The sequence below is a fragment of the Acyrthosiphon pisum genome, chromosome A2, assembly GCF_005508785.2.
Source record: "Acyrthosiphon pisum isolate AL4f chromosome A2, pea_aphid_22Mar2018_4r6ur, whole genome shotgun sequence".
NCBI classification, from domain to species: Eukaryota; Metazoa; Arthropoda; class Insecta; order Hemiptera; family Aphididae; genus Acyrthosiphon; species Acyrthosiphon pisum.
This window is the reverse complement of record NC_042495.1, coordinates 109,206,503-109,231,331: the sequence shown is the minus strand read 5'-3', so window position 1 is coordinate 109,231,331 and position 24,829 is coordinate 109,206,503. Positions and strand designations below refer to the sequence as shown.

Sequence of the window (24,829 nt, the reverse complement as noted above, 5' to 3'; positions counted from 1 at the left end):
GACATATTTTGTTCTTTTGTAAACACCTATGAAAATCTATTTGGTAAAAATACTTGACATTTTTTATCTAATATAACAACTATTGTCTTACCATACAGTGGCGCCGAACTAATTTTTTTTAGGTGTGGCAATGAACAATTACTTATACCTACCCACCTAACTTTTTAATAATTTAAAAATGTGTTCATTGCTATTGTCAATTTAGATTTAATTTGAGAAAACATCAATTAATCTCAAATTACTATACTATTATACATTTTACTACATTTATAACGAATACAATTAATTTAAAGAAACATAATATATCTAGTGTTTTATTTTTTTTTTGACATTGCTGACTAGCAAATAAAAATATGCAAGCATTATTTTCGTGGCAGCCAATTGAAGGCCTTGGGTAAATACCTAACTAGGAGGTCATAGTATAATTTTTTTTAAGACTTCAAACTGCATGGTTATTAGCTGGTTTTTACTGTAGACAACATAATAGGCGCAAATAGGGGGGGGGGGCTTTAGGGGCTAAGCCCCTCAAGAATGTCCATAGTCCTCCCAAACATTTCCTACATTTTGTTTTAAGCATGATATAATTAACATGTTAATCATGTTTTAAGCTTATTCAATATTATCAAAGTAAGGCCCTATTAGCCCTATTGACTATTAGCCCCCAAATCTCAAACGCTATTTGCACCTATGCTGATATATATTATATTATATTTCATATAATAATAATAATAATAATAATAATAATTGTATAATGATTATACAATTGTATAGCAACTCTTGGATTTTTAATTGTGCTCAATACATTTTCAGTCAATAATGTCATTGTTATTAAAACGTCTATATTCAATAATGTACCTAATAACATGAATTTATCATACGATTTTTAATTTTAATTTAAATATATTAAATTTAATATTTAAATAATTAAAAACTAATAACATATAAGGTAGGTAACTGTAAAATCAATATATTCGTTGGTTCACTCAGAATCTAAAATACCTACTTATATTTCTTCTCAAACTGATACCATGTACATCATGCATTTACATAAAATCTTATGTAAATAAATATTACCTCTGAATTATATATCTGAACTTGAACTGATATTATTATTTAAGGCTAATACCTAGAACCCGACACAGTTAAAAGTTGTATTTTAATAAGAATTTAATAACTTAATATAACATGCATTTATTAAAAATCACATCTCAATATTTCATTCAGTATCGTTAAAGTCTATAGATCAGAAATTACCTTGACTTGGTACATAATAAATTATACATATTGTCAATTTTCAAAAATAATAATAAGTAGGCAGGTATCATTAATTAATAAGTATTAAACACATTTTAGGAATGTGGTTAATTATACGGTAAAAATGTGAAGTTAATTTTGCATACTTTTTTTTTTTGGGGGGGGGGGCATCAAAAATCGTTGCCCTAGTCTCTAGGGCGTTACGTCGTTACTGGTGGTTGGGACGGCACTAATCCCACGCCACGTGATCCGTGCATCATCGCGTGAGAGTATTTCATAAAACTCTGAAAAAAAAACGATATACTATAATATAGGTGTTGATGTATAGAAATAATAATAACTTAGGCGATGTTCTCTACGTGGATTACCCATAATAATACATATAATAATAATAATATATTAAATAGATAACATAATAATATTATGAGTTTGGGCATTCGGCGCGCGTATAATATTGCCATAAAAACATACAGCGAAGGGCTGGATGAGGGGATGACGATTATAATAATATATTGTAGCACACATATTATTGGAATAGATTATTAAGAGATCACTCGGATAATAATAAAAACGGCAAAACGAAACAAAATTCGAATTAAAACGCCGCGAGTCGCGACTGTATACGTATTTATCGAAATATAATCGCACTCTATATAGTATATACTACTGAAGTAAATAATAATAACAGAAACGAATAAAAATGAAAATATTTGGGTTTTCGGTTGCCTATTAAAAATGTACTCTAATATAAACATGAACTATGTAGTAATGTAACTGTTGAGCTATAATAACTTTTAATCATTTATGTTAATTAAAATAATATAACGCCTATATATATTATATAACGTGTGAGTGTGTGTGTGTGTGTGTTGTATTTTTAGAAAAATTATAACGAGCGAGGTAGGCAGTAGTGTAAATTGGCCTCAATTTCTAGTGGTGCAGAAAAATATTTTAATTTCGAACCCACCGGCCGGCGGCCGCCGGCCACCAATGCTCCAACTTCTTTTGGAAATACCCGTCGGAAAATTGTTTACTTTAAAAACGACCCCCGCCCCCAGAAAAATTCTGAAAATCCGCCAACCGCAGGGTACACAACTAACGCTTGCACATCGCTATCATCCCCCACCCAGCCGGTGGTGCACTGCACAACCGAAACGAAACCTAAAAACGACTGCAGGCGCGCGCGTATACATTATAATTTATTATATAATTCGCGTTGAACACGCGAGGAGCGCACGCGAACAAGGGGAAACGTTTTTTTACGGTTTTCGTGTTGCCGACAGGAATGAATGTTATAATATCGTTATAATACGACATAATTATTTTGCGCTTCGAACAGCCCCCCCCCCCACCCACCCACCGTCCGGCGTCGCAAAGTCCTCACTCCTCTGCCGCGTCGCGTCATCCGGTGTACACGCGTTGCATATTTTACTACACTATAATATTACGGGGACGCAAACAGCGCGCGCGTCCGTCCGCCGTGCACGCGCGCCGTTCCGTCGTCCACCCGCCGCCGATCGGTGCGGCCCACCCACCGGCGTCCGCCGGCTTCGCGTCCTGCACGCGGCGGCGGCATCGGTTTGTGTGTGTATAGCGACAACAACACCGCCGCCGCCGCCTCCTCGGTCTGCACGCAATCGATTGCGCGTCGCGTTACAACGTCGCGCGCGCACACGCACACGCCGCGCGTATATATATATACAGTGATAGTGTATAATATTATGAGAGCGCGCGGCGTGGTGCGCGTTATGACGCGGGCGCGCGCGCTGGTTCGCTCGGCGGCCGAGCTGGGAGGCGGCCGTCGCCCGAGCCGCGTTCCGCGCGCGGCGCACGTTTTACAACTCTGCCTCGCCGTGCGTGTGCGCGTGTGTACGATATCGTATATATGTATATATATACGCATACACATTGCGCTGCACACGTATACGTTTGCGCGTTATACGCGCGACGTCGACGCCTAGCGATTCCCTCGACCGCACCGTAATATTATTACGCGCGCGCGGCGCATGTAACGGCGGCGGCGGAAAATTTATTATTATTATTACATTATCGCAGTCACAGTCGCAGTCCGAGCGTCGCGCGTCAAAAACCGCGCACGTCCTCGCAGCAGTAGCGCAACCGCGTGCACGCGCATCATCATAGCATATTTTTACGTGGCTTGTATACGGACGTCGTTCAAGTCGCGGTCCGGTCTTGTGGTATCAATAATCGTGTGGGTCTAGTATTATTATCACCGCGACATGAAAAAATAAGCGTCCGTATAGATAGTCGCATACGCGTAACATGACAATATATTATTGAGCACCTGTAAATATTGTAATATCATCAATATAATATTGTGTTTGGCAATAACGTACACGCTTGAGGTACCGGCCAGTACACGATAACATAATATCGTCGTGATATTTACGCGCCCGACGCGGCCGCAATAATATAATAAAATAATTAATTGTAGTCGCGCGCCGTCCGAGACGACCAGCGGCCGAACATGAAGAAGACGGCGAGCAAAGCGCGCGACGAAAAACTGTTGGCCGCGGTCCGCGATCGACCGGTGCTCTACGATCAGTCAATGCACGTGTTCAAGGACTACGGCGCCAAGAACGCCGCGTGGAAAGAGGTGGGCTCCGCCGTGGTCGGGTCTCAGGACAAACAGAACGGTCAGTATAAATAATGTTAATGTGTTTTATATTATATTATTTAATGTTTAACTTATTTATATATGTATATGCGCATATAATATCAATCTATTTTTAGGATTATTTAATATTACAATATGTGTGTGACGATGTGCCTTACATATTAATATTATAATATTCTCATTCGTCGCAATTCAGTGGTAGAAGTGCAGGCTCTCAAAATAAGCGGAGGGGTGGAAAATGTATAAGTAAAACAATTTGTGGGATGCCACCCCTAACAAACGAGTTAGCATATTTGTATTTATTTTTATTGTCATAATTTTAAATTTTTTAAACTGTCGAGCTGTCATAGGTACAGTCACGTGTGGATCCCGTTCAGCGATTATATTATAAGATGGGAAACTAAAGACCGTCCCCGACTCGCCTATACGACCCCCCCCCCCAAATAACCACTATGTCGACGACCGATCGCTAGGATCCAGGCCAAGTCGTCGTCCGAGCAGAAAGTCGATCAACCGACGTTTTCCCGCCAATTTATTCATCAGTCGTGTGTGGTATTGGTCAATATTGACCATAATTTTATTATTTAGTAAGTACAGCGAAACAACCACTGCCGCTCGGTCGCTGAGATTTATTGCCCGCCATTTGAAGGTGTCCGCTATTGAAAGGGTTCTGCAGTTTGTATAAAAAGTGTTATATATAGTTCCCCCCCTCTGAAAAATAAAACACCGCTATTTAAATAAGGCGCGGTGGCGTTTTTCGTCAGGGGAGGTTCACCGTATAATGTATAATATATATGTGCGTTATAAATGTATATACAATTATTACCATAAAACCTGTAATGTACAAATTCCATAGGTCAGGTACAACATTTACATACAGGGCGCAAAACTACGTGATTATCGCGGCGGGTATATACATATAGTGAAATAATGATAGTATAATATATCATTTTAGTTTGCGCGCGATATACATACGTACGATCACCCTGGATACGGACTATATATAAAGACCAACATACGTAGATGTGTTTCGATTTTTGCAGAAAATAAAAACCGCACAAGGTTGATTTTTTTTCGCGGTTTTGCAATATATTCACCGAGTTTCTATTATTGCATCCCACTCCTAAAAAATACGCGCCCACGCGTGGTTTCAACTGTATAAATTTGTTTTTTTCGCGTTTCGGCGGTATATATTATAATACCTATATATACGTTTGATTGTTTGAAAATCAATTATGTACAATATCAATATGTGTCCATCTCCCTTATATACACACCAAACCCGGCAATATGTATATAGGTGGGTATATCGTGTATGGCATATGTACGTTTGCGCCTTTGAGGTTTAATATCTATATACGACTATACCATAATATAGGGCTAAAATCGGGAGGAGGGGGGTGCTTGGGGGCGTGGAGCTCTTCTATTATTATTTATTTTTTTTATGACCGACGGGCCAACTATTTTGTTTTCACTGAAATGGGTGGAACGGCACGAGCTAATACCACAATTGATTGTCTTCAGATGTCGATTTCAATTGTTGCCCATGATACTACATAGTATACCTATACTTACCAACATTGCAGTAAAGCTGACGATAAATTAATTGGAATAATGTAATGATGGATTTCTTGGTTTTTAATATTTTTGATTTTCGTTTAGACTTGTTTGTTCATTTGGTAACGTCATATCTGTATGGCTTTTATACTGACTGCCGTTCATACAGGTCGGTCCCTGATTGGTTTCGAAGGTTGACGTATGAAATACAATTTTCGAGGTCCAGAAAACTTTCTGTTTTTTCGTTATCACCTTATTTTAAGTCTGCAGACAGACGAATAACGGTAAAAAAAATCAACATCGAAGTAAAATATTTTTAGTGATCCAGTTATGTTCTCTCCATGGGCGGATATTTGGTTACATCCGTGGGGGGCTTAACATTTTTGTCTTATCCATTAGCGTAAACATACATTTTTAAACGCTTCAACCTACTAACTAGTGGCTAGTGGCTACTCAGTACTCCTACTTTATTATAGCAAGGCACCAAGTTTATATAGGTATATTAAAATACACAATTTATTTTGACATCTAGTGTGGTTTGTTACATTCAGGGGGCTTAAGCAACCAAGCCCCCCTCCAATATCCGCCTAGGGTTTTCTCTGAGGCCTAGATTCGGACCACAGGTCGCCTATTTCCGACCCCCGGTATAGGCAGTCACTCCGGTTGCGACGGCTCACTCCATCATAAGGTCACCTAATTTATTTTGGAAGCTGGCTATAATTTAAATTAAATTTAGCTGGAGGACCATCTTATCAACTGACAAGACTTGCTTACACTATTGGATTCTATTTTTACAATATTTCAAATAACAATTTACTATCTAATCTCGCCGGGCCGATAAGCTCATGACAAAAAAACGCGTACCTATCCGCGGAAAAATTTTAATGCGTTGACGGGCCAATTTGTGGTCCTCGGGCCTGGGTTTTGGCAGCCTCGGTCCTTCACGATTCCGCTTTTTCTCTTTCTCTATAATTATATTATATTAATTATATTGCTTATGTTTTAGACTGAACAAAGTTTTTGAAAGTTTGCTTTTTTTTAGTCATGACTAAATTTATGAACGGCGAATTTAACTCTATGTTCATAATGTATCATGATGGAATATATTTTTAAATTTTTCATTCATATATTGGCAGTATAGAAAATAGGTATAATCCCCTCAGACAGCATTTTTTTGTTTAATAATATTATTATAACATTATAATAAGGAATAATATTAGTATAACGTTATTATAATATTATCATTACAAAATTCTGTCTGGGCGTATATTGTATGAAGTGTTTTAAAAAAATTGTAACGATGCACGGGGCTGTGAGGGCAAATTCCCCACCCCCCACGGGCCTGTGTTAGATATTTTTTCGCTTGGAAAGTTGGAAAGTTGGAACACAGTTTTTAAATCGTTAAACCGAGCTCCTCTATACATATTTTTTGCCAATTCGAGCAAGGACTTATTATCATCATAATAATATGTATATTACGTAAATGTATAGTATAATAGTGTGTGTATACTTAATGCAGTAATGCACACTAATTACGGTCGAGTGTCGAATATATTCAATATTGTTATCTAAAAATAATTAGTGTACGAAGTGAAATATTAAACGATTCAAAGTAGAAGAAACATATTATAAAATATTATATTTATTATAATGATATAATTTGGAGTTGGATATAAAATAATGATATGTAATATAATATTGTTCTATCGAGTTGTTCAAGTATATCGCCTGCACTTCTTGCCACAGCACCGTGTCTTATCGTTGTCCCAGTACTACATTTAAGTACATTACCTATGTATACAGGTATACTGTATTACCAGCTATATATTATACTGTATAATTATTACATAATAATTTGAAAGCGTTATTATACAGTCGACTCTCAATAATTTGAGACTTTCGGTATTTTGAAACAATATTGCTCATCCCCTTAAAATGTTCGCAGTAATTCGAATAAAAACAATGCGTTCAAGTACTTGCGGTACTCGTAGTAAAATACACATAATGTAAAATACAAAATTTTACGGAAAACTATCCGTCAACACGTGACAATTCTAAGTTCAACGCTCTGAAATTATTTGAAGTCTATTCGCCAAAATGTATTTCTTAAATTATAATCTTTTCCGTAATAATTATTTACCTTAAAATTACGTATAAACTTATGTATTATATCCAATTACTATCGATTTATTATCGTAGGTACGTAATTTGTTTTCATATTAATTAGTTTTCATAATTCAGCAATTGTTTTTTTTGCCCTCTTGATATTTTGAACCACACAGCAATTCGAACCCTCGGTAATTCACAAATAGTGGCGCACACAGGGGTGCTTTAGGGTTGAAGCTCCCTCCCCCCCAAAAAAAAAAAAAAATTTTTTATATCAAATTATATATTATAGCAGATCGTCACAAATATAGTAGACACCTAAACATAAATAGTTAAATTAGTACGTGATAAGGACGTACATACACGTAGGTACGTATAAAAATTGTTAACTTGTGTGTGAGAAAAGTAAGACATTTTAAAGCCCCCCCCCTTAAATAAAAATCCTGCAGGGTACGCTCCTGAATTCGAAATTTATCAATAAATCCCACCGACGTCGAGTTATCGAGAGTCGACTGTATTATATTATTAAAAGGGGTATTAGGTATAATAAAGGAACTTGTATAAAACAAACCCAAATACCGTAGTGGTTTGTCGGAGGGATAATGCGTATTATACATTAATACTGATATGATTATAGTGGTGTCGCAGTGAAGTGCAGGGGCACAGTTTATATACGCTAGAATAATGATCGCACCCTTAAATTGGTTTTACGGATTTATGCGGATTCATCATAATACAGTACCTACGAGTAGAATCGACGCGATCTAGTATTCCTCTTGTAAAAATCAAATTAAATAAATAAATAATACCCACTGTACCTATATACTGCGATATTATACGAGTTATACCGATATTATTATAACGAGACTGTTCGGAATAAATCCGCGATTATGATAATATCATCGTATATATAAGTGAGTATATCCGCGTCCCGCTACAAACGTTATATCGTCGGGACGAAGTTTTAAAGTGCACTTACTCGACTATTTTCAATGATTCGAGTGCTTCATATTAAAAACAGAAAATCACGGTATCGAATCCCCTTATTATTTATATAATTATACTATAATATCTGAATCAGAACTCTAAGCTATGGACTAAGCTTCCGGACCCCATGGACCCCCCCCCCCCGAAATGTCATCGACGAAATTTTTTTTAGAATCTGAGTGGAACGAAAATACTAGTGTTTTTACAATGATTTTTTTTGTACTGGTAAACCTAATAATTAATTATAATATGTTATGGAAAAAATTACAAAATAATACGGTTAGCACACACATAAATATATATATATAGGTACTCGTATGACGTATACGTATACCATATAGCTGGATATGAGGTAGATACATATATATATATATAAATATATACAATATACATAGACGATAAACCCTCGTATAAACTATAAACTCCATAATAACCATGTTGATAAGAAATTTATTATATCTATGTTATATTTATACCTACATTTTTTTTATTTATAAGATATTTTTTTTTTACAATATGTACATAATATAGCAGTCTGTAGGTCATTATGAATTTTGAATTGATTAATAAAAATGGTTAAAATTACTTATTATTTTTTTTTGACTTGACTTGACCCCCCCCCCCCTTCCCCCCAAATAAAATCCTGGCTACGTCCCTGAATTTAATACAAGGTCTTTCATACAAGTAATTCATACTTTTACCTAAAAATTACAGATGATTTATGAAAATTGGTATGCAAATACATTGTTTTTTCAAAAATGAATTCATTTTGGTAAGACATATATGAAATTTACGTCTTGCTTACTATAGTTGAGAGTTGAAACTAGATAAATATTTTTGAAAAAAGTAATAATAATACGGGCAATGGGGGGGGGGCTTCAGCCCGTTATCCCCCCCCCTGCGGACGCCACTGGTTAATGGTTCTGCTAAACGTGAATTTGCTATGTTGCGTGTCGGTCAGAGAGAGAAAACAAATAGTGCGCAGACTTCATTTCCCGCCTCTGGTTCTCGATATATATGGACTAACCTAACCTAACCATGGTTCTCGATATATTGGACTACATACTATATAGTGATTTCTTACAGTAGACATTATAGACCTTAGTCCGTGTTACCTATTCATTTTGTGCAGTGGATGAAAACATGTATCCATTAGTCTACGATATCAAATATAATATCCTGTATGGTAACTTTCGTTCAATTTTCCACGAAACCTATAATTTAATATTTTAGTTTGCATCAAAACTGCGAACTTACCTAACAATGTTTCAGTCGTCAGCTCTTGAATAATATTAAATTAAACAATTCCGAGAACGGTTTCTGCAGAAATTGATTATTATTTTTTTACAATTCACTGTTACGTAATATAATATTCTGTGCTGTTTCTATATACAATCAATAGTGCTGTCACGTTGGCGCAACTAATTCTTATTATTTTTATCTTCGGAATAGATTATTCTCATAGTTTTTCGAAAACTGAAAGAAAATGTTATTTAATTTTTATTTTGAAATTGTACTCGATGAATAATTTTTTCATACCTATTTTATTGGCTGTTAATTAAGAAATCGTTTTCACAGTAACTCATAAGTTATTATGGTTTCCCACATTTATCCAATAAAAACTATATACGTAAACGGTAAATCATCGTGGTAGCCAGTAAGTGCGGTGACAGGGTGGCGAGAGGAAATTTATTATAACTTGATGAATTTATGATGAGCAAAACCCTCTATTATACATGGTCAATCACGGGTAAAACGTTAGGGGGGAGGGCAAAATAGATTGAGGATAAATTCATTTTTTTTATTACGCTGTTTAGGTAATTATATAGGTAATATCATGGTAATATTATCTATTACATTATAAGTTAATATTATTTTTCGGGGGATCCCCGTCTTCTCACCACCATCCCCTTAAGCCCTCCCTATTTACACTGTAAATCAAGTTTAAAATTAATAATAAATACACTAGGTAAAAGTATTTGCCTATCATAGGCGTGCGCACAAGGCACCATAATATTATGCTGCCCATGAACTATTTTTGGGACTCCCGTGGCCGGGAAATATTGAATAATGAGCATCGGTAAAGTTATACTTACACAAATGATGATCATTGTAGATAAAACAATTATATACATTTTTTAATTTTTTTGGGATAAACGTAAACTGTTGATAAATATTTTATAATTATCTACCAGTATAACACGAATCAACCTATAAAAAAAATGTACATGGCTTTAAATTTTAAATGAAGGGGTGAGTGGATAAAAGTGTTAATTGACATTTTTTAAACTTTTCAGAAAGCATCATCATAGTTTATAAATTTTTAAATGTTTGGAACTTTTAGAGTTTTTAAGTTAAGCACACATAATTAGGATTATTTTATACATCATAGGCTGCTTTAATACATTTATCAAAATGTAAAGTACCCTAACACTTTCATCCATAAAATAAAAACCATTTTTCAAAAAATGTCACTTAATGCCTTTATCCACTCACCCCTTCAAATATTATTACCATTTATGGTAAAAAATTCAAAACCAAAAAACCACTACAATTTTAATTTTGATACCCTATATTGTAAAAAAGGTAAAACTACGGGAGTTATAACGGCGTATTTGGAGAATGGGCCGGATTAATCTCTCGCTGCCACTGAAATTGGAGTTGTCCATGTCACCCATATAATATATTAATAATTATAATAAAGTAATAAACTACTCTACGAGTCCGACTGCGGTGGCATAGGCGTAGCCTATCTACTGCGCCGTCGAACCGCGACGATTGTGCGACTGGTAAAAATTAACTTGTCGTCAATAAATTTTCCTGGATTTCAGTGGAACGGTTGAAAGTCCGGTGGAAAACGCTACGGGACGGTTTCGTGAGGCATCTGAAGAAGAAAAAGACGATGGAGATGTACACCGCGGCGGCGGCCATGCGCCCGTACAAGCTGGAGAAGCAAATTGCGTTCCTGTTGCCGCACGTGTCCTTCCGCGACGAGGACGACAACGGAAGTAGCAACGGCGACGAGGACAACACCTCTTCGCTGCTGATGGCCGCCGACATCAAGCCCGCCATAGAATGCGAACCGTCGGCGTACGACCAACAGCAGACGGCCGCCGAAATGCTCTACGAACAGTCCAACATGGACAAGTCTTGCAGCGAACACGAAGCCCTGGACAGGTCCATACATTTCCTGTGCGACCAGCGGTACAAACAGGCGGCCGCCACTAATTACAAGTGAGTTGCTCACGGGGAGGGGCTGGTCCAGTGCCGCAATTAGGATTCGTGGGGCCCCGGACAATGAGTCAATGTATATGCGGGGCCCTCAGGTGTATGTATACAATATTTTTTTATAAGTCACCTATACAAAAATAAATAATGATGGTGATTTTTTTTTTGAAAAAGCCTAAAAATATAATGCGAAGGCCCACTACCCAGTGTATTGTTATTAAAATATAACTACACTTTTAGTGTTCTTTTTGTTATTATAAATATTAATTATAGCTTTACACACATAAAAAAAATTTGATGACAATGAAACACTATATAATAATATAATTTTATAGATAACTATAGATATTATTATGGATAAATAGAGGCCCTGTTCTTCGACAACAAATTAGATGGCATAATAAATTATAAAAATAAATATGTTTATTTAATATACATAATTTATTTGATTTAAAAATTAGATTACAATGCAATTATTTAAAAATTTAAAATAGATGCAGACCCCCCCCCCCTGAGCCAACGATTAGCGGCCCTCTACAGGGGCTATGCCCCGTCTGCCCCCTGCGGATGTTGCGGCACTGGGGCAGTCGATGGTATAGGTGATTGCGAGGAACCCGGGGCTGGACGATTTAAAATTTTCTAAATATATATTATATGCCCTAGATAATAGGTACCTATATACATTATACAGGGTGTAACAGATATAACTGACTTTTGGAATAACTTTTGTTCTAATCAGTATAAAGATTTTTTTTACATATATATAACTTATAGTCACCTGGGCTACACATATATTATTCAAAAACTTATTTTTATTTTTTAACACTGAAAATTTTAAATTTTAAATTTGATTTAAATTTTTTTGGATAAGTTCAAAATAGCCAATTTGTGAATCTGATTATAAGGACAATTAATTTTTATAGTAAAAACATTTATTTCAACGTTTAGTTTTAGAATTTTTTTAAATATTAATATGTTTTTGATTAAATGAATAATTTGGAACGTAATAACTTTTTTCAAAATTTTTTTTGGGGAATTTGCTGATACGAGTATATTTCTCAAATTATTTACAAATCATATAATTTAGATTTTTTGGTCACAGTATGAACAGTGTTTTCGAATAATTTAGGACAAAATAACTAAAGTAGTTATTCTACGTTTAAATGTCTAATTTCGTCCAAATTTGAACTTAAAAATAATATCTACCTATTATATTTATATACCTATTATTTTTGATATTTTAATGAATTTCCGCCTATCCTCTAGGAGAGTATACCATTTATACAGTCTACCCCTGGGTTTGGCATTTCTCGGCTAAGTACATCAACCTTATCAAACTATAAGTGGCCCATTATTTTTATTTTCAAGACCAAAGAGTAGAATATTGGTTATGTAGAATAGTTGTGGCTGATGGAGTCTGAGTTATCTATTAAGTGGTAATTTTAACTAGGTACATTGTAGCGTATTATGCTTTGTATTCAGATTAGAAGACATGGACTCGGTGGACGCATTTTTCCATGCCATGGCACAAACAGTCAAACAGTTGAAACCCATCACTGTGGCAAAGATAAAGAGAGCAGTGTCAATAATTGTGTCAAATGCAGAAATCGAAGAAATGGAGACTACTGTCGCGTGCGGAAAGTTTCCTATGACAGTTCCTATTACAAATGAACCTAAAAAATAGAATTTTAAGCGCTACCTATGATATGTTTGTACAAAAAGTTAAATCATTTAATAAGATTATGTATTGTACTATTTAAGGATATTAATGTTAAGCAAATTTTAGTAAACAATGTTCAATGTTAAACTTAATAAGTATCACGACAATGAGAAATAAAAAGTTGTACACTAGTGGTGGGTGCTGAATATTTTTTCATAACAGTGAGAATAAGAACGACGTATTCTGTAGTTCTGTATAGACAAACTTATGTGTAATCGCTCACTACTTTTTTTTAAACTACTTAATGTACAGTCATAAATTCATGTTATATTATAAACACATACTTTGTTATTGTTTTCAGTTCTGACAACTACTTCATAGACCATAGTGGCACAAAATATATATAGAACATACAACACGATTAATCCACATGAAATAGTAATAACATAATATTTATTTAACAGTTAACACATGAATGATGAACAGAATAATTAGCAAGAAATACAAACATTAATATTATGATTTTAAATTGTTAAAAATCTAGTAATAATTTATAAATTGTTTATAATCTAACAATAATTCAAACATTGGATTAGTACAAAAAAAAAAAATTATCTTTACTGAAACAAAATATCAGTATGTATTATCTAAATTTTGATCAATGATTGGTACAATAAGTTAATTAAGTATTTTTTGTTACAAATACTTAATCGAGAATTTCCAAAGATGTATACTGTTGTTAACTAATAACTATATGATATAAGTTGTACAAATAAATGTATATGGTATATTATATTATTTACTATAAAATAAAAATTTGTTTATTTTTTATTTATTTTTTATTAGATAAGGTTGTTTCTGGTAAAAAAATAAAAATAGTTATTAAAATTTAATTAAAATTTAATAGAAACATTAAATAAATAAATATTTAACTATATTAACAATAATCGTAATTATTACCAAAACATTGGATTTAAATATTTAAAACTTAAATATGATTCAAACATGTTTTCACAACCAATTATTACCTATTGTGATGAATTAATATAAATTAATAATAAAATAGCAGTTATAAATACTAATTAGTAATTATTATTATGGTATAAATGAAAGAACTAGGAATCTAGTATCTAGAACAATCTTAAGGAAGCAGTTGAACATAATTGGCCGGAAATAGACCAAATGTACCATCAGGGCTCAAACCCTGCCACCAGCCTTGATCGATTTTATCAATATGACAAATTATGTCACCAGGATCAAATGAAATTTCTGTATCATCAGCTAGACAAGAAAAAATCATGTTAAATTTAATTAAAAATAAAAATAAATTTTTTACTACCTGCTTGATAATCATACAATGCTTCAGCTTTAATTCCTAAATCATCCTCGACATTATTTTGTCCATTTTGATTTTCAATTTCAATTTCTTCAGGGACTAATTCAGGTTTTGCTGATTCAATTTTAACATCTTCTGGTTTTTCTGATTCTGCTTCAGCAACAGTAGGTTTTGGTTCAGTTTTGGGAATTTCTTCATTTATTATTGAATCTCTTCTTATTCTATCAGCATCCTATAAAAGTTTTAAATTTGGTTTTAACTTGAATAATAAAATATTTGTTATAAAATCTTACTTCTCGCAATAGTCTTTCATCCTCTATTTTTTTCTGCTCTTGTTCTTTTTTCTTTCTTTCTTCTTCTTGTCTTAATTTTTCCTTTTCTTCTTCAGCTGCCCAAAACTTGTCCCTTTCCGATGAATTTATTTCTAAATTAGGTTGAATTCTTTTGTAGGAAGTACCCTGAAACAATTATTCCATTGTTAGAAATGTCTATATGAATAAGAATAATTCTTGTTTATGAATTTACAATTTTCTCTTGTGGCTGCGACTGGTCAAGTCTTTCTTTAAATGAGTAAACTGACCCCGATGACTTAGAAACTTTAGATAGTATTATATCTGTATCCACCTCATCATCATTACGTGCGTTTATAGTAACATGTGCTCCCTTTAAAATGTTAGATACATCACGAATGTGATTAGCACAAGTTCCTTTTCTGACAATAGGCGCTCCTTCTCCTTGCTGAAAATAACAAGTATAATTTTTAAAATTAAAAAAAAACATTTATAAATTATTGATTTGCTAACCCAATTTATTAAGACACATTTATAAAGGCTTGTCTTTGGGTCTAACACTCGACAGAATGCATACATTATTTTAGAGCTATTTAAGTCTTCTTTCATTTCTTCGATTCCCCCTTCTGCAAAGTATAGAAAAACAAATATTATAATAGACTTTTAAATGTATGAATGAACTACCTAGGTATGCTATATTAGATATAATACACAAAAAAGTATTTTAGTGATGACTCAAGCAAATACATATAAGGGCGTACCTCCTTGGCTAATAAACTTAAGTATGTTAGTTGGACCCTCGTAGCCATAGACGGCCCTGAAAAAAAAATTATAATCAGGTACCGTTATGGCGTCAGACTTTCTTCACAGCCCACAACTCGTGTTGTAGTACTCACCAGTTGGTCGGCGTCTTGTCATCCACCACATCTTTCCAAGTGTCCAATATCTGCTGTCTGTTTTTGTTCGCGTCCAATTGGGACATGTTCGTGACGGTAAAATTAACAATAACACTACAAGCTTGTGTGTAGAATACAATTTCACTACCTATGCTAATATCTATGGAATTATTGCCGAATGTCGAAGACAATAATAATTGCCACAATTCATTCGAGACTCCAAGAATTATTCACTGTTCAATTCACTTCGGTTATCACCGCTTGTTGCTGTCACAGGCGCGATTCAAGATAGATCGGGGCGGACGGCGGTAAATATAATAATAAATAATTATTTAGCCCGTGGCTGATACCGTACTATCACTACTATCTCGGCACATTCGCCGATAACACGAGCAATAATGCCAACCATAGAAAATACACCGTACCGGCAAAGTGTCACTGAAGTTCAGTGACTGAACCACAAAATAGATGGACTAAATACAGAGTAACGACATCATAGTCCAGAAGCAAGTATCCATAGTTTACGAAACATTACAATCATTTCTCTATTACCCAACCATAGATAAAAGATTAATAGAACACCGACTCACCAGCAGACAACTGAAACAGCGATTCTAGCGCTCACCGGTTATCGTAATAACTAAACTATCGATATTATCCTACATATCGATAGTAATTAAAATAATCGATAGATTTACCTTATCGATAGTAAGTCAATAAAACCAATTTTTTTCTATTTGTATCTAGTATTTACTATTTAGGCATTTAGTATTCTTATTAATTATTGTTGTTTGATAGGTACTTATTAATTAACATTCAATTAATTACTGTACACCTCAAACGGCTCAAACATGAAACATTATAATGGCAATGTAATGGATAATATTAATTGAAAAATATACACATAATATAATATGGAATATTATGTCATAATACTTAGGTATACATAATATGTATATTATTCACAATAAACAAAAAATAAATCAAATAATTTTAATAGAAGCATAACTTTTTATTGAACTATAAACAAAGAATAATACAGTTCATATTAATACAAATATACATTATATATTATATATAATATACACATTTATATATTAAAAAACAAAGTAAATTATTTATATAACATAATATACCTAGATCTCTTAATCTCTACCACATTTCATCAAATTTATCTTAATTTTTTTTGTTTTATAAGTTTTGGTGTACTTTAGAGCTGCAATCTTAATTGTATTTAAAGAATCCTTTGTATTATTCTCACCTTTATTTAAAATATAATTAATTTCTTTGACATATGAAAAAATTAATAATCGAACTGATGCATTTAAAAATATATTTTGGAGGTCATGTTTTGGACAATTTAGAGACTGAATATCAATATAATTTTTAATGTTTGATATTAAATTTTTTTGCAAGTTTGGTTTTGCAATAAAATCAGATATAAACATATTAAAAAAATGAATAACCAATGTATATAAATGAGTGGACTCTCTGGTAGGATAATTTAGTTTACTTTTATCATATTCCCGGACATTAATAAAATTATGTTCGTTTAAGAATTTATTCGATGTTAGTTTATATTGGCAAATTTTACAGTTATTTAAAAAAGGTTTAATTTTTTTTATCACCCACCCTGTAACATACGACCTAGTATTCTCTTGTACTATTGAAGGTATTTGATTGATATTATCAGAAATGATTTGAGTATTAATGTTACAATCATATTGCTCCTCTTCTAAATTTTTTACGGTTTCATCATAATTGTTTAATAGCACAAACTCTTTCAAACTATCTAAAACACAAAGATAGTAGGTACATACAAACATTGATTGAAACATCCCAGTGAGGTTGACACTTTGACTAGAAGTCCTTAATGATTACAACAAGTATTAGTAGACAATATTATTTTCCTAGGATGTTAAAATACAATTATTTACATTTTGTTAAAATATTATTTTGAAATACAATAGCTGGGTACATAAAATAACCAAACATAAATTATCATAAAGAACATACCTACCTGAATTAGATGTATAACTATTATAAAAATTATAGTTTTTTGTTAGTAAAATAATCCAAATGTAGCTAAATAACAAAACACAAACGTGCACACACATTAAATATACGTTATGTATTACAAACCAATCGGCAACTTCAATGTTGGTAAAGCATTGCGATTCAACTTTTTAGTTCCTATGCTCTTACAGCTGTCATCAAAATGTTTTTCACAAACAACATATGATTTGTAAATAACTGGCATACTCAAATTATTTAATTTTTGATTTCCTGTGCGTTGAACCCAAGTATAAAAAAGAGATTCATCTCGAGGAAATAAATGCCGAATAGTTTTTTTGTCTTTGTATGTTGTGTCACAAAATTTAACAATACAGTTTTTGGACGGCATCTGATGTTAAACATGAAATAAACCGTTACATAGGAAATAATTTATAAAGAATCAAATGTAGGTACTAACTTTTGTTATTTAAACACAGAAAAATAATACTATAATAGGATGACTAAAACTCAAATGTCACACGCGTTAGTACGTTAATTCGTAATAATCATAAATAAAAGATTAATTCGTAAATGGTGACCATCGAAAATTAATAGAACAATTTTAAGTTGCAACTTGCCAACTTTACTTATTACTCATTACATTTCAACAGTTGGCATTCTGATTTCGTAATTCATATTATCAGAGTAACGCAGCAATTCTCTATAGAGCTACACCCCCCTGTACCCAACTAACTAAATTACCCATATTAGGTGGCCATGTTTACATTACAGTGTGCGACAGATCGTATTTCAGCAAATCGCCAATTAACGGAAGTCGCAACTGAACGACTTACTCACCAGAGAGAACATAGGCATTAGGTTAACCAATAACAACTTAAGTTGTGTGATGGAATCAATCACTATTATATTCGTCACATCAACTTGAGGTAAACAAAGCCATACCTATCAAATTGTCATTTATTAATCATTTAACGTTTTATAAGTTGAAAATTCATAAAGCAATTCAGTAGTGCAAGTTGTTGTTCAACAAATGCGAAGCCACTCCCGTCATAAGAAAATCAAGTCTAACTTTGGCCTTGTACAAATTACCAATTTGTTTTACTGAATGCCAATAAGGTCAATTAAAACGGTTTTTAAATGACAATTTTTTTTTTTCTGTAAATACATTTTTAATTTTGTATTTGCTATAACACAGATAATATCTGCCCAGTAGACCAGTTTTTTTTTATTTCATCACAATGAACCATAATAATTTCATCCTTTACCATTATTGCTCTTGGATTTAATATAAAGAGTAACAATGAAATCTAATCATTGTACAATTTTCGTTTTACGATAATCTAAAAAATAAAAAAACTGAATTGATTTTTATCTCCAGATTGTATTTAAATAATAAATTTTGTATTTTTCATGCCAACTGAATTGATGAAAAAACAGTGACTACCCTATTTTTAATAAACCATATAGTTGTTACAATTAATAATTATTCAAGTTTAACATAGATCTCAGGTATGAAGATGCTGTATGTGCGCACATATTCAAATAATATTAATATCAATAATAATAATAATATATATCAGAATGTGAATAATAAATATAATAATCTAATTCGAGTCAATTAATACTTATTATTATTATTATCAATAAATAGGTACAGAAAATAAAATTCACGGGCGTAAAAATAATTTTAGCATTTGTAAAAATAAAAAGAGAAAACAACAATAGCCGTAATCACCCGTCAAAAACAGATGCGAGGCTTCTTTTTATCATCTTTTTAGGTTATTGTACACATTTTTTTAATAATTAGTTTTACGTGTATTAAATTTAATTTGATTTTCAACAAATTTATATCCGTCCATCATGGTGTTTGGCGAAGACCAAACAAGAAACAAAACAATTGAAAATATATTTTCTTTGATTTTTCATTAGTGTTTGACCTTCACTCTTCGCGAGTTTTTTGTAACCTTACACATTAACTATTATCATAAAAAACATCGGTATGTACAGTACACAAAAATAAATAAATATATAAATGATCGCATAATCTACGCATCACTGTTACAATTTTTTTTTTGATAATTAAATTGAATATTTGGCTCGCCACTAAAAATAATTAAATATTCCTTGTAGAAAAGTTATACAGAAGTAATTTTTTACTCTAAAAAAAATTTATGTTAATTTATAATTATTAAATATATATAAAAAGAAGGTAATTTCTCGTTAGAGAACTGTAAACTAATAGAAATAAATTTTGGTAAGGGAAATTAAAAAAAAAAAATGTGTATAAAACGAGCCGAGTAGTATTATCCAAAAAGGGGATTCTGAGGGAGACATTTTTTTTGTACAATATATATTGTTGAGTAAAATAAGATACCAGAATCTTATCCTCTGTCATAGAGGCTCAACGCTGTGTGTATTTTCTTATACATTTTGTTAATCCGCAATCAGAATCCCATCCTGTCAAGACACTGAAATCAAATAACATACATAATATTAAGCATTTCAAAAAATACTTTTCAATGTTAAATTAACATACTTTAAAGACGATGAAAGCGGTAGTCAGAGCTAAGGCTACAATTTATCTTGGAACAAATACAAGTTATTGGTGGCCGCAACAGCAACAATATTTTCATTTGGATGCCATGCAGTGTGAAGAATTTTCTTATTAAAGTCTAAACAATCGACGCTAATCTCGTCTTTTTTACGTTTATTTCCTATACACACCTAATTTAGGAATAATTAAATTAGAACACATAAAGTAGTATTAATTGTTTAATAATATTAGATTCTTACTTTTCTAGGTTTCAATACTGTCTTAGGCTTAGCAATTTCTTTAGAAGCTTCTAATGTGACATCTCGTTTAGCTGCCCGATCAAACATTCGGAAGAAATTATTGTAAGCACCAGTCATAATATATTGATCAGTGCCCGACCAGCAGCATTCAAATTTATCGAAAATACAATCATTTTCATACAATGAACATAGTTTAGGCCGCAAGTACTCGTGCACCTAAAAATTATTATTTATCAATAAAATGTTGGCATTGATAAGATAAAATTTGAATATGTATACATACGGGATATGTTTCAATTGGTTTAGTTTCCATATGTAAATCCCAAACCTTGATAGTCATATAATCTCTAGACATCATGTAGCGGCCAGAATTGGATATTTTCACGTCAGATATACTAGATATGATTTCAGAAAAGAAACTTCTCGTTGTTGGATCATCTTGTTCTTCAAACACTACAAAAATAATAACATTATTGTTAATAGTCTTACATATCAATAATATGTTATTTAAACACTAACATTTGGCATGTTTATCACATAATGCTGAAGATCGCATATCACATAGACGAATTGTACCCTTGCTACTACTGTATACAAATAAGTTGCATTCTAGCGGATGAAATTCAGCTGCTGTTATGACTTCTGTGAGCTCTTCCATGTTAGTCGGTTTAATATCAACAATATCTATTAATTTGCTACACTAAGGAAAAATACTTACACTTCTTATTTAAAAACTGTAGAATTAAATATCAAATAAAAGTAAAAGGATACTGAAACTTTGATCAGTGATTTCTAAATTCCATAAATTTATTCTTAGGTCATCAGCTGATAGATAGGTTTCTTGATCAGAATTTACACTGATTGAGTTAATATGGTAAGTATGAGCATTGGCGAATACTCTTCTTGGAGAAGCTTCAACCATTAGTTCCATTGACTTCAACACTGGCACCTGCAAATTTCAAATATTTTTTATATTTAAAATACATATTTTTAATCAATATTAAATACTATAGTATGATATTATAAATAAATTTGGTAACAGTAATTTAAAAAAAAAAGAATAGAAAATTATACACGGATATAGGAGAAAAGAAACTACTCATGAGCAGCACCTCTGACAATTTAAATAATAAAACATTATAAAAAACATTAAAACGTACCCTCAAGGAAGTAATATTCATTGGATCCCTCATGATGCCACTGTCTTCTTTAGTATTATATCCTTCAATTTTCTTATCTTTTTCAGACACTTTCCACAATTTAATGGTTTTGTCTAGATTAAATACACAAATAAAAATTAATAGTAATTAAATAATTATGATTTGTGTTTTTAAAATATTACCATTAGTAGACAATAGAAAATGAGCTTGATTTTTACGTCTGAGCCACCTAATTTTATTAATTTTTTCTTCTATTTCTAAACTTTTAAGATAATCAAATTCAGGTTCATGACTTTGGAACGTACTGTATACAGTGTAGTCCCCTCGTCTTGGAATACACGTTTTACTCTGTAATGTTAAATACGTTATTAATATGACTAGTATAACTTAATAAATAAAATATTATACAACCTTGAAAGAGCCAAACTTTATTTTTTATATATAAAATAAACAAAATATCATTTTAATTCCTTACCATCATATTATACAGGATATTTAAATGCAGCACTTCTTATTATAATTTATTTTATTAGATTATTATAGATTCAGGTTTTGTTTTGTTTAATTTGATTTATTTTGTAGTTATCCAAAAAATATACATGTAATTAAATCATATATAATATATAGGTTTTAAATATTGGTATTTTATGCAACAAATACTACATGATTTGTAAATTTATACCTAATCAAAGAATAATAAAAAAATCAATTAGTCTAAACATTTCTTTTGAAAATATATCTTATGAAGCCACAAATATGTTTTCATCTATTTTACATATACATTTAAATCAATACCTGGTTTCATATTGTATTATAAATTTTAATTGGTCATAGTTCTACAGCAGATTTAAATAGAGAATATTTATGACAGCTTCTTTATATCCAGATTCTAATAGGAAATTCTGAAAGTTTATTGCACACAAATAATCAAGTTAGGATCATAGATTTATAAGACGAAGATTAAAACTTTTTCAATATGGCATAGGTATTTGAAATTATGGGTTGAAGGTATCAGTTTAATTAATTGAATAATTCAAAATTGAATTAATTTACATACCATTGGATCCCGTTGAAATATTACTACTCGACCGCCTTTGTCACCGGTAGCCAATAATTCTCCATCGTGGTTAAACTCCACACAGGAAATTAAATCGGCTGTTAACATAAATGATTATATATACCTGAGGAACAATTTACATTGCATACACTTACCTTCGGTAACATCATCTTCCAACGTGCCTTTAACTTGTGAGAAACACCATTGTATCTCACCGTTTCCTGCAAAAAATAAATTGGTAGTGCATTAGAGATTGGCAGAATAATAAAATTTTTGTAGAATAATATACAAGCAGCATCTGTTTCAATCGTTTACAATTTAAATGCAGATGCCAATAAACTTCATCAAAGCATTAAAAATAAATATTTGATTATGAAATTGTTATATTTATAGGTTTAAAAGTATATGTTACAAACAATGTAAATGTAAACCGGATATAAAATTCACTTATGATAGAAGTTAAAATATTGTACTATTTTAATAGCTAACTTGCTTTGTATTATAAATTTGGACTTTACTTAACACGAAGGAAGTTGAACTTTGGTTAATTTTAATGTTGAATTAACTTTAAAGGTATTGCCCAAGTGATAAGAGTATTCAACTATACTGTAAGTTCAAATTGTATCATCCAAAAGAGGCAAGTTATTGTGAATATCATCAAAATGAAACATAATATCATTTTTCCATTGCAAGATGTACTCAAATGGAAGATTACAATATAATCAAGTTATAGTACTGATGGTCGACTAAACCTTGTGGACAGCAAATACCTATGCTTAGAAGATATTCGATGTGCTATTAAATAGGAATGTTATATAGATAGCCAGATAGATCGTGTTGAATACTTTCAGATACAGTCTAGAAGTACAGTTTTCCAGGGGAGCGTACGGACATGCAAGAAAGTGAGGGTAAAGTGCGACTGGAAGAGTCTAGACACATTACAGGCACCCGTTGGTTTTGTGGACAGCGGGTCAGCTGATGCCGTGCTAGGTATCGAACACCGTCGGCAAGACGGTAACGTCGGACGACTGCACTGCGGTGGCACCGTCGGACAACAGCGACGACGACGACGATAGGGTATTACACGGTGCCATCTTACCGTTCTCTACGTCGTCAGTCATTGTGATCATTGTCGGCAGCGGATAGTCTCATGTGCGCGAGCGAACGTGTGACCTAGAAACGTTGGCGCGCAGAAGTGTCGACGACGGCGGCGGCGTCGGTGGAAAAACGTGACAAGCACAGAATCGGCGGGTATCGGCCTTGTCTCTCGTCAAACGACGACAACGACGCACACGTACGACGCGGAGGTTGCGTAGTCGCAACGGTGGTGCGGTCGGTCGAAAAACGCGAAGACGACGACGGCGGCGGTGCTGTATCGCGCGAGGCGGAAAAGCGTGCGATAACGTAGCGGAGGTGCCGCCCGGGGTTGTTGTCGACAGCGACAAAGTGTAAACGGCGTACGCGGTGGTGGCGGTGGCGAGGCGAGAGAGGTGAGACGGCGGTGAAAACGTTACGAAAACCACTTACCGGCCATTGCGGCGTCGATATCGCTGTTGCAGCGCCTTTTTTTGATTAGATTATCCACCGTAATTACGTTCGATGAACCATTTGAGTGAAAAAAAATTTAAAATTAAAAAAAAAAAAAAATTCAATAAATAAATAATAATAACAATCAAAACAAAACCCGACCACGGAACGCGAACGGTGTGTCGGTGGCGGCAGCGGCGGCGGCGGCGGCGGCGGCGGATAAGAGAGAATCGCGACGGCGGACGGACGGCGGCGTGATGTGATTTTTCGATTGGGAAAAAGTACAAGGCGGTGCGTGTGCGTCGCGGGCGGTGGGGGGGTGCG

The 24,829-nt window shown here is 33.1% G+C and overlaps 3 protein-coding genes across 6 annotated transcripts in view; 1 reads left to right on the top strand and 2 right to left on the bottom strand.

Annotated features, from left to right (window-relative positions):
* The first annotated feature begins 2,872 nt into the window (after positions 1–2,872).
* Positions 2,873–14,246, top strand: LOC100162917. The gene is made up of 3 exons (XM_001949273.5): positions 2,873–3,911; positions 11,374–11,776; positions 13,253–14,246. Exons 1-3 carry the CDS (start codon positions 3,743–3,745, stop codon positions 13,452–13,454), a joined length of 774 nt encoding a protein of 257 aa, XP_001949308.1. The 5' UTR covers positions 2,873–3,742; the 3' UTR covers positions 13,455–14,246.
* LOC100165003 (drebrin-like protein B) lies at positions 13,864–16,509 on the bottom strand. Its single transcript, XM_001952104.5, has 7 exons — positions 15,953–16,509; positions 15,818–15,873; positions 15,570–15,682; positions 15,292–15,504; positions 15,060–15,224; positions 14,770–14,998; positions 13,864–14,711 (listed from the first exon to the last, which is right to left on the bottom strand). The coding sequence occupies exons 1-7, from the start codon at positions 16,036–16,038 to the stop codon at positions 14,572–14,574; spliced, it is 1,002 nt and encodes a 333-aa protein (XP_001952139.1). The 5' UTR covers positions 16,039–16,509; the 3' UTR covers positions 13,864–14,571.
* A 2,820-nt stretch (positions 16,510–19,329) lies between these two features.
* Positions 19,330–24,829, bottom strand: part of LOC100169090 (protein phosphatase PP2A 55 kDa regulatory subunit) — an 82,755-nt gene continuing 77,255 nt past the window's right edge. For 2 of the 4 annotated variants that reach the window (XM_003243887.4, XM_029489498.1), the window contains exons 3-12: positions 23,134–23,199; positions 22,979–23,076; positions 22,104–22,269; positions 21,922–22,034; positions 21,533–21,710; positions 21,281–21,445; positions 21,045–21,214; positions 20,762–20,977; positions 20,505–20,692; positions 19,330–20,436 (exon numbers count right to left, since the gene is read on the bottom strand). In XM_003243887.4, the coding sequence (XP_003243935.1) occupies positions 20,540–20,692; positions 20,762–20,977; positions 21,045–21,214; positions 21,281–21,445; positions 21,533–21,710; positions 21,922–22,034; positions 22,104–22,269; positions 22,979–23,076; positions 23,134–23,199 (1,325 nt within the window). In that variant the 3' untranslated portion in view covers positions 19,330–20,436; positions 20,505–20,539. Of the gene's footprint in view, positions 20,437–20,504; positions 20,693–20,761; positions 20,978–21,044; positions 21,215–21,280; positions 21,446–21,532; positions 21,711–21,921; positions 22,035–22,103; positions 22,270–22,978; positions 23,077–23,133; positions 23,200–24,077; positions 24,483–24,505; positions 24,744–24,829 lie in introns of those variants that run through there. The other 2 variants (XM_003243886.4, XM_001949160.5) reach the window with 2 other exon arrangements.

What these genes read in the sequence shown, in the direction of transcription:
- LOC100165003 (XM_001952104.5), bottom strand. Translation starts at nt 16,038, where the DNA reads ATGTCCCAATTGGACGCGAACAAAAACAGACAGCAGATATTGGACACT. An exon ending in GACAAGACGCCGACCAACTG is followed by an intron (nt 15,874 to 15,952) that starts GTGAGTACTACA and finishes TTTTTTTTTCAG; the next exon opens with GGCCGTCTATGGCTACGAGG. An exon ending in AATGTGTCTTAATAAATTGG is followed by an intron (nt 15,505 to 15,569) that starts GTTAGCAAATCA and finishes TGTTATTTTCAG; the next exon opens with CAAGGAGAAGGAGCGCCTAT.
- LOC100162917 (XM_001949273.5), top strand. Translation starts at nt 3,743, where the DNA reads ATGAAGAAGACGGCGAGCAAAGCGCGCGACGAAAAACTGTTGGCCGCG. An exon ending in GTCTCAGGACAAACAGAACG is followed by an intron (nt 3,912 to 11,373) that starts GTCAGTATAAAT and finishes CCTGGATTTCAG; the next exon opens with TGGAACGGTTGAAAGTCCGG. An exon ending in GCGGCCGCCACTAATTACAA is followed by an intron (nt 11,777 to 13,252) that starts GTGAGTTGCTCA and finishes CTTTGTATTCAG; the next exon opens with ATTAGAAGACATGGACTCGG.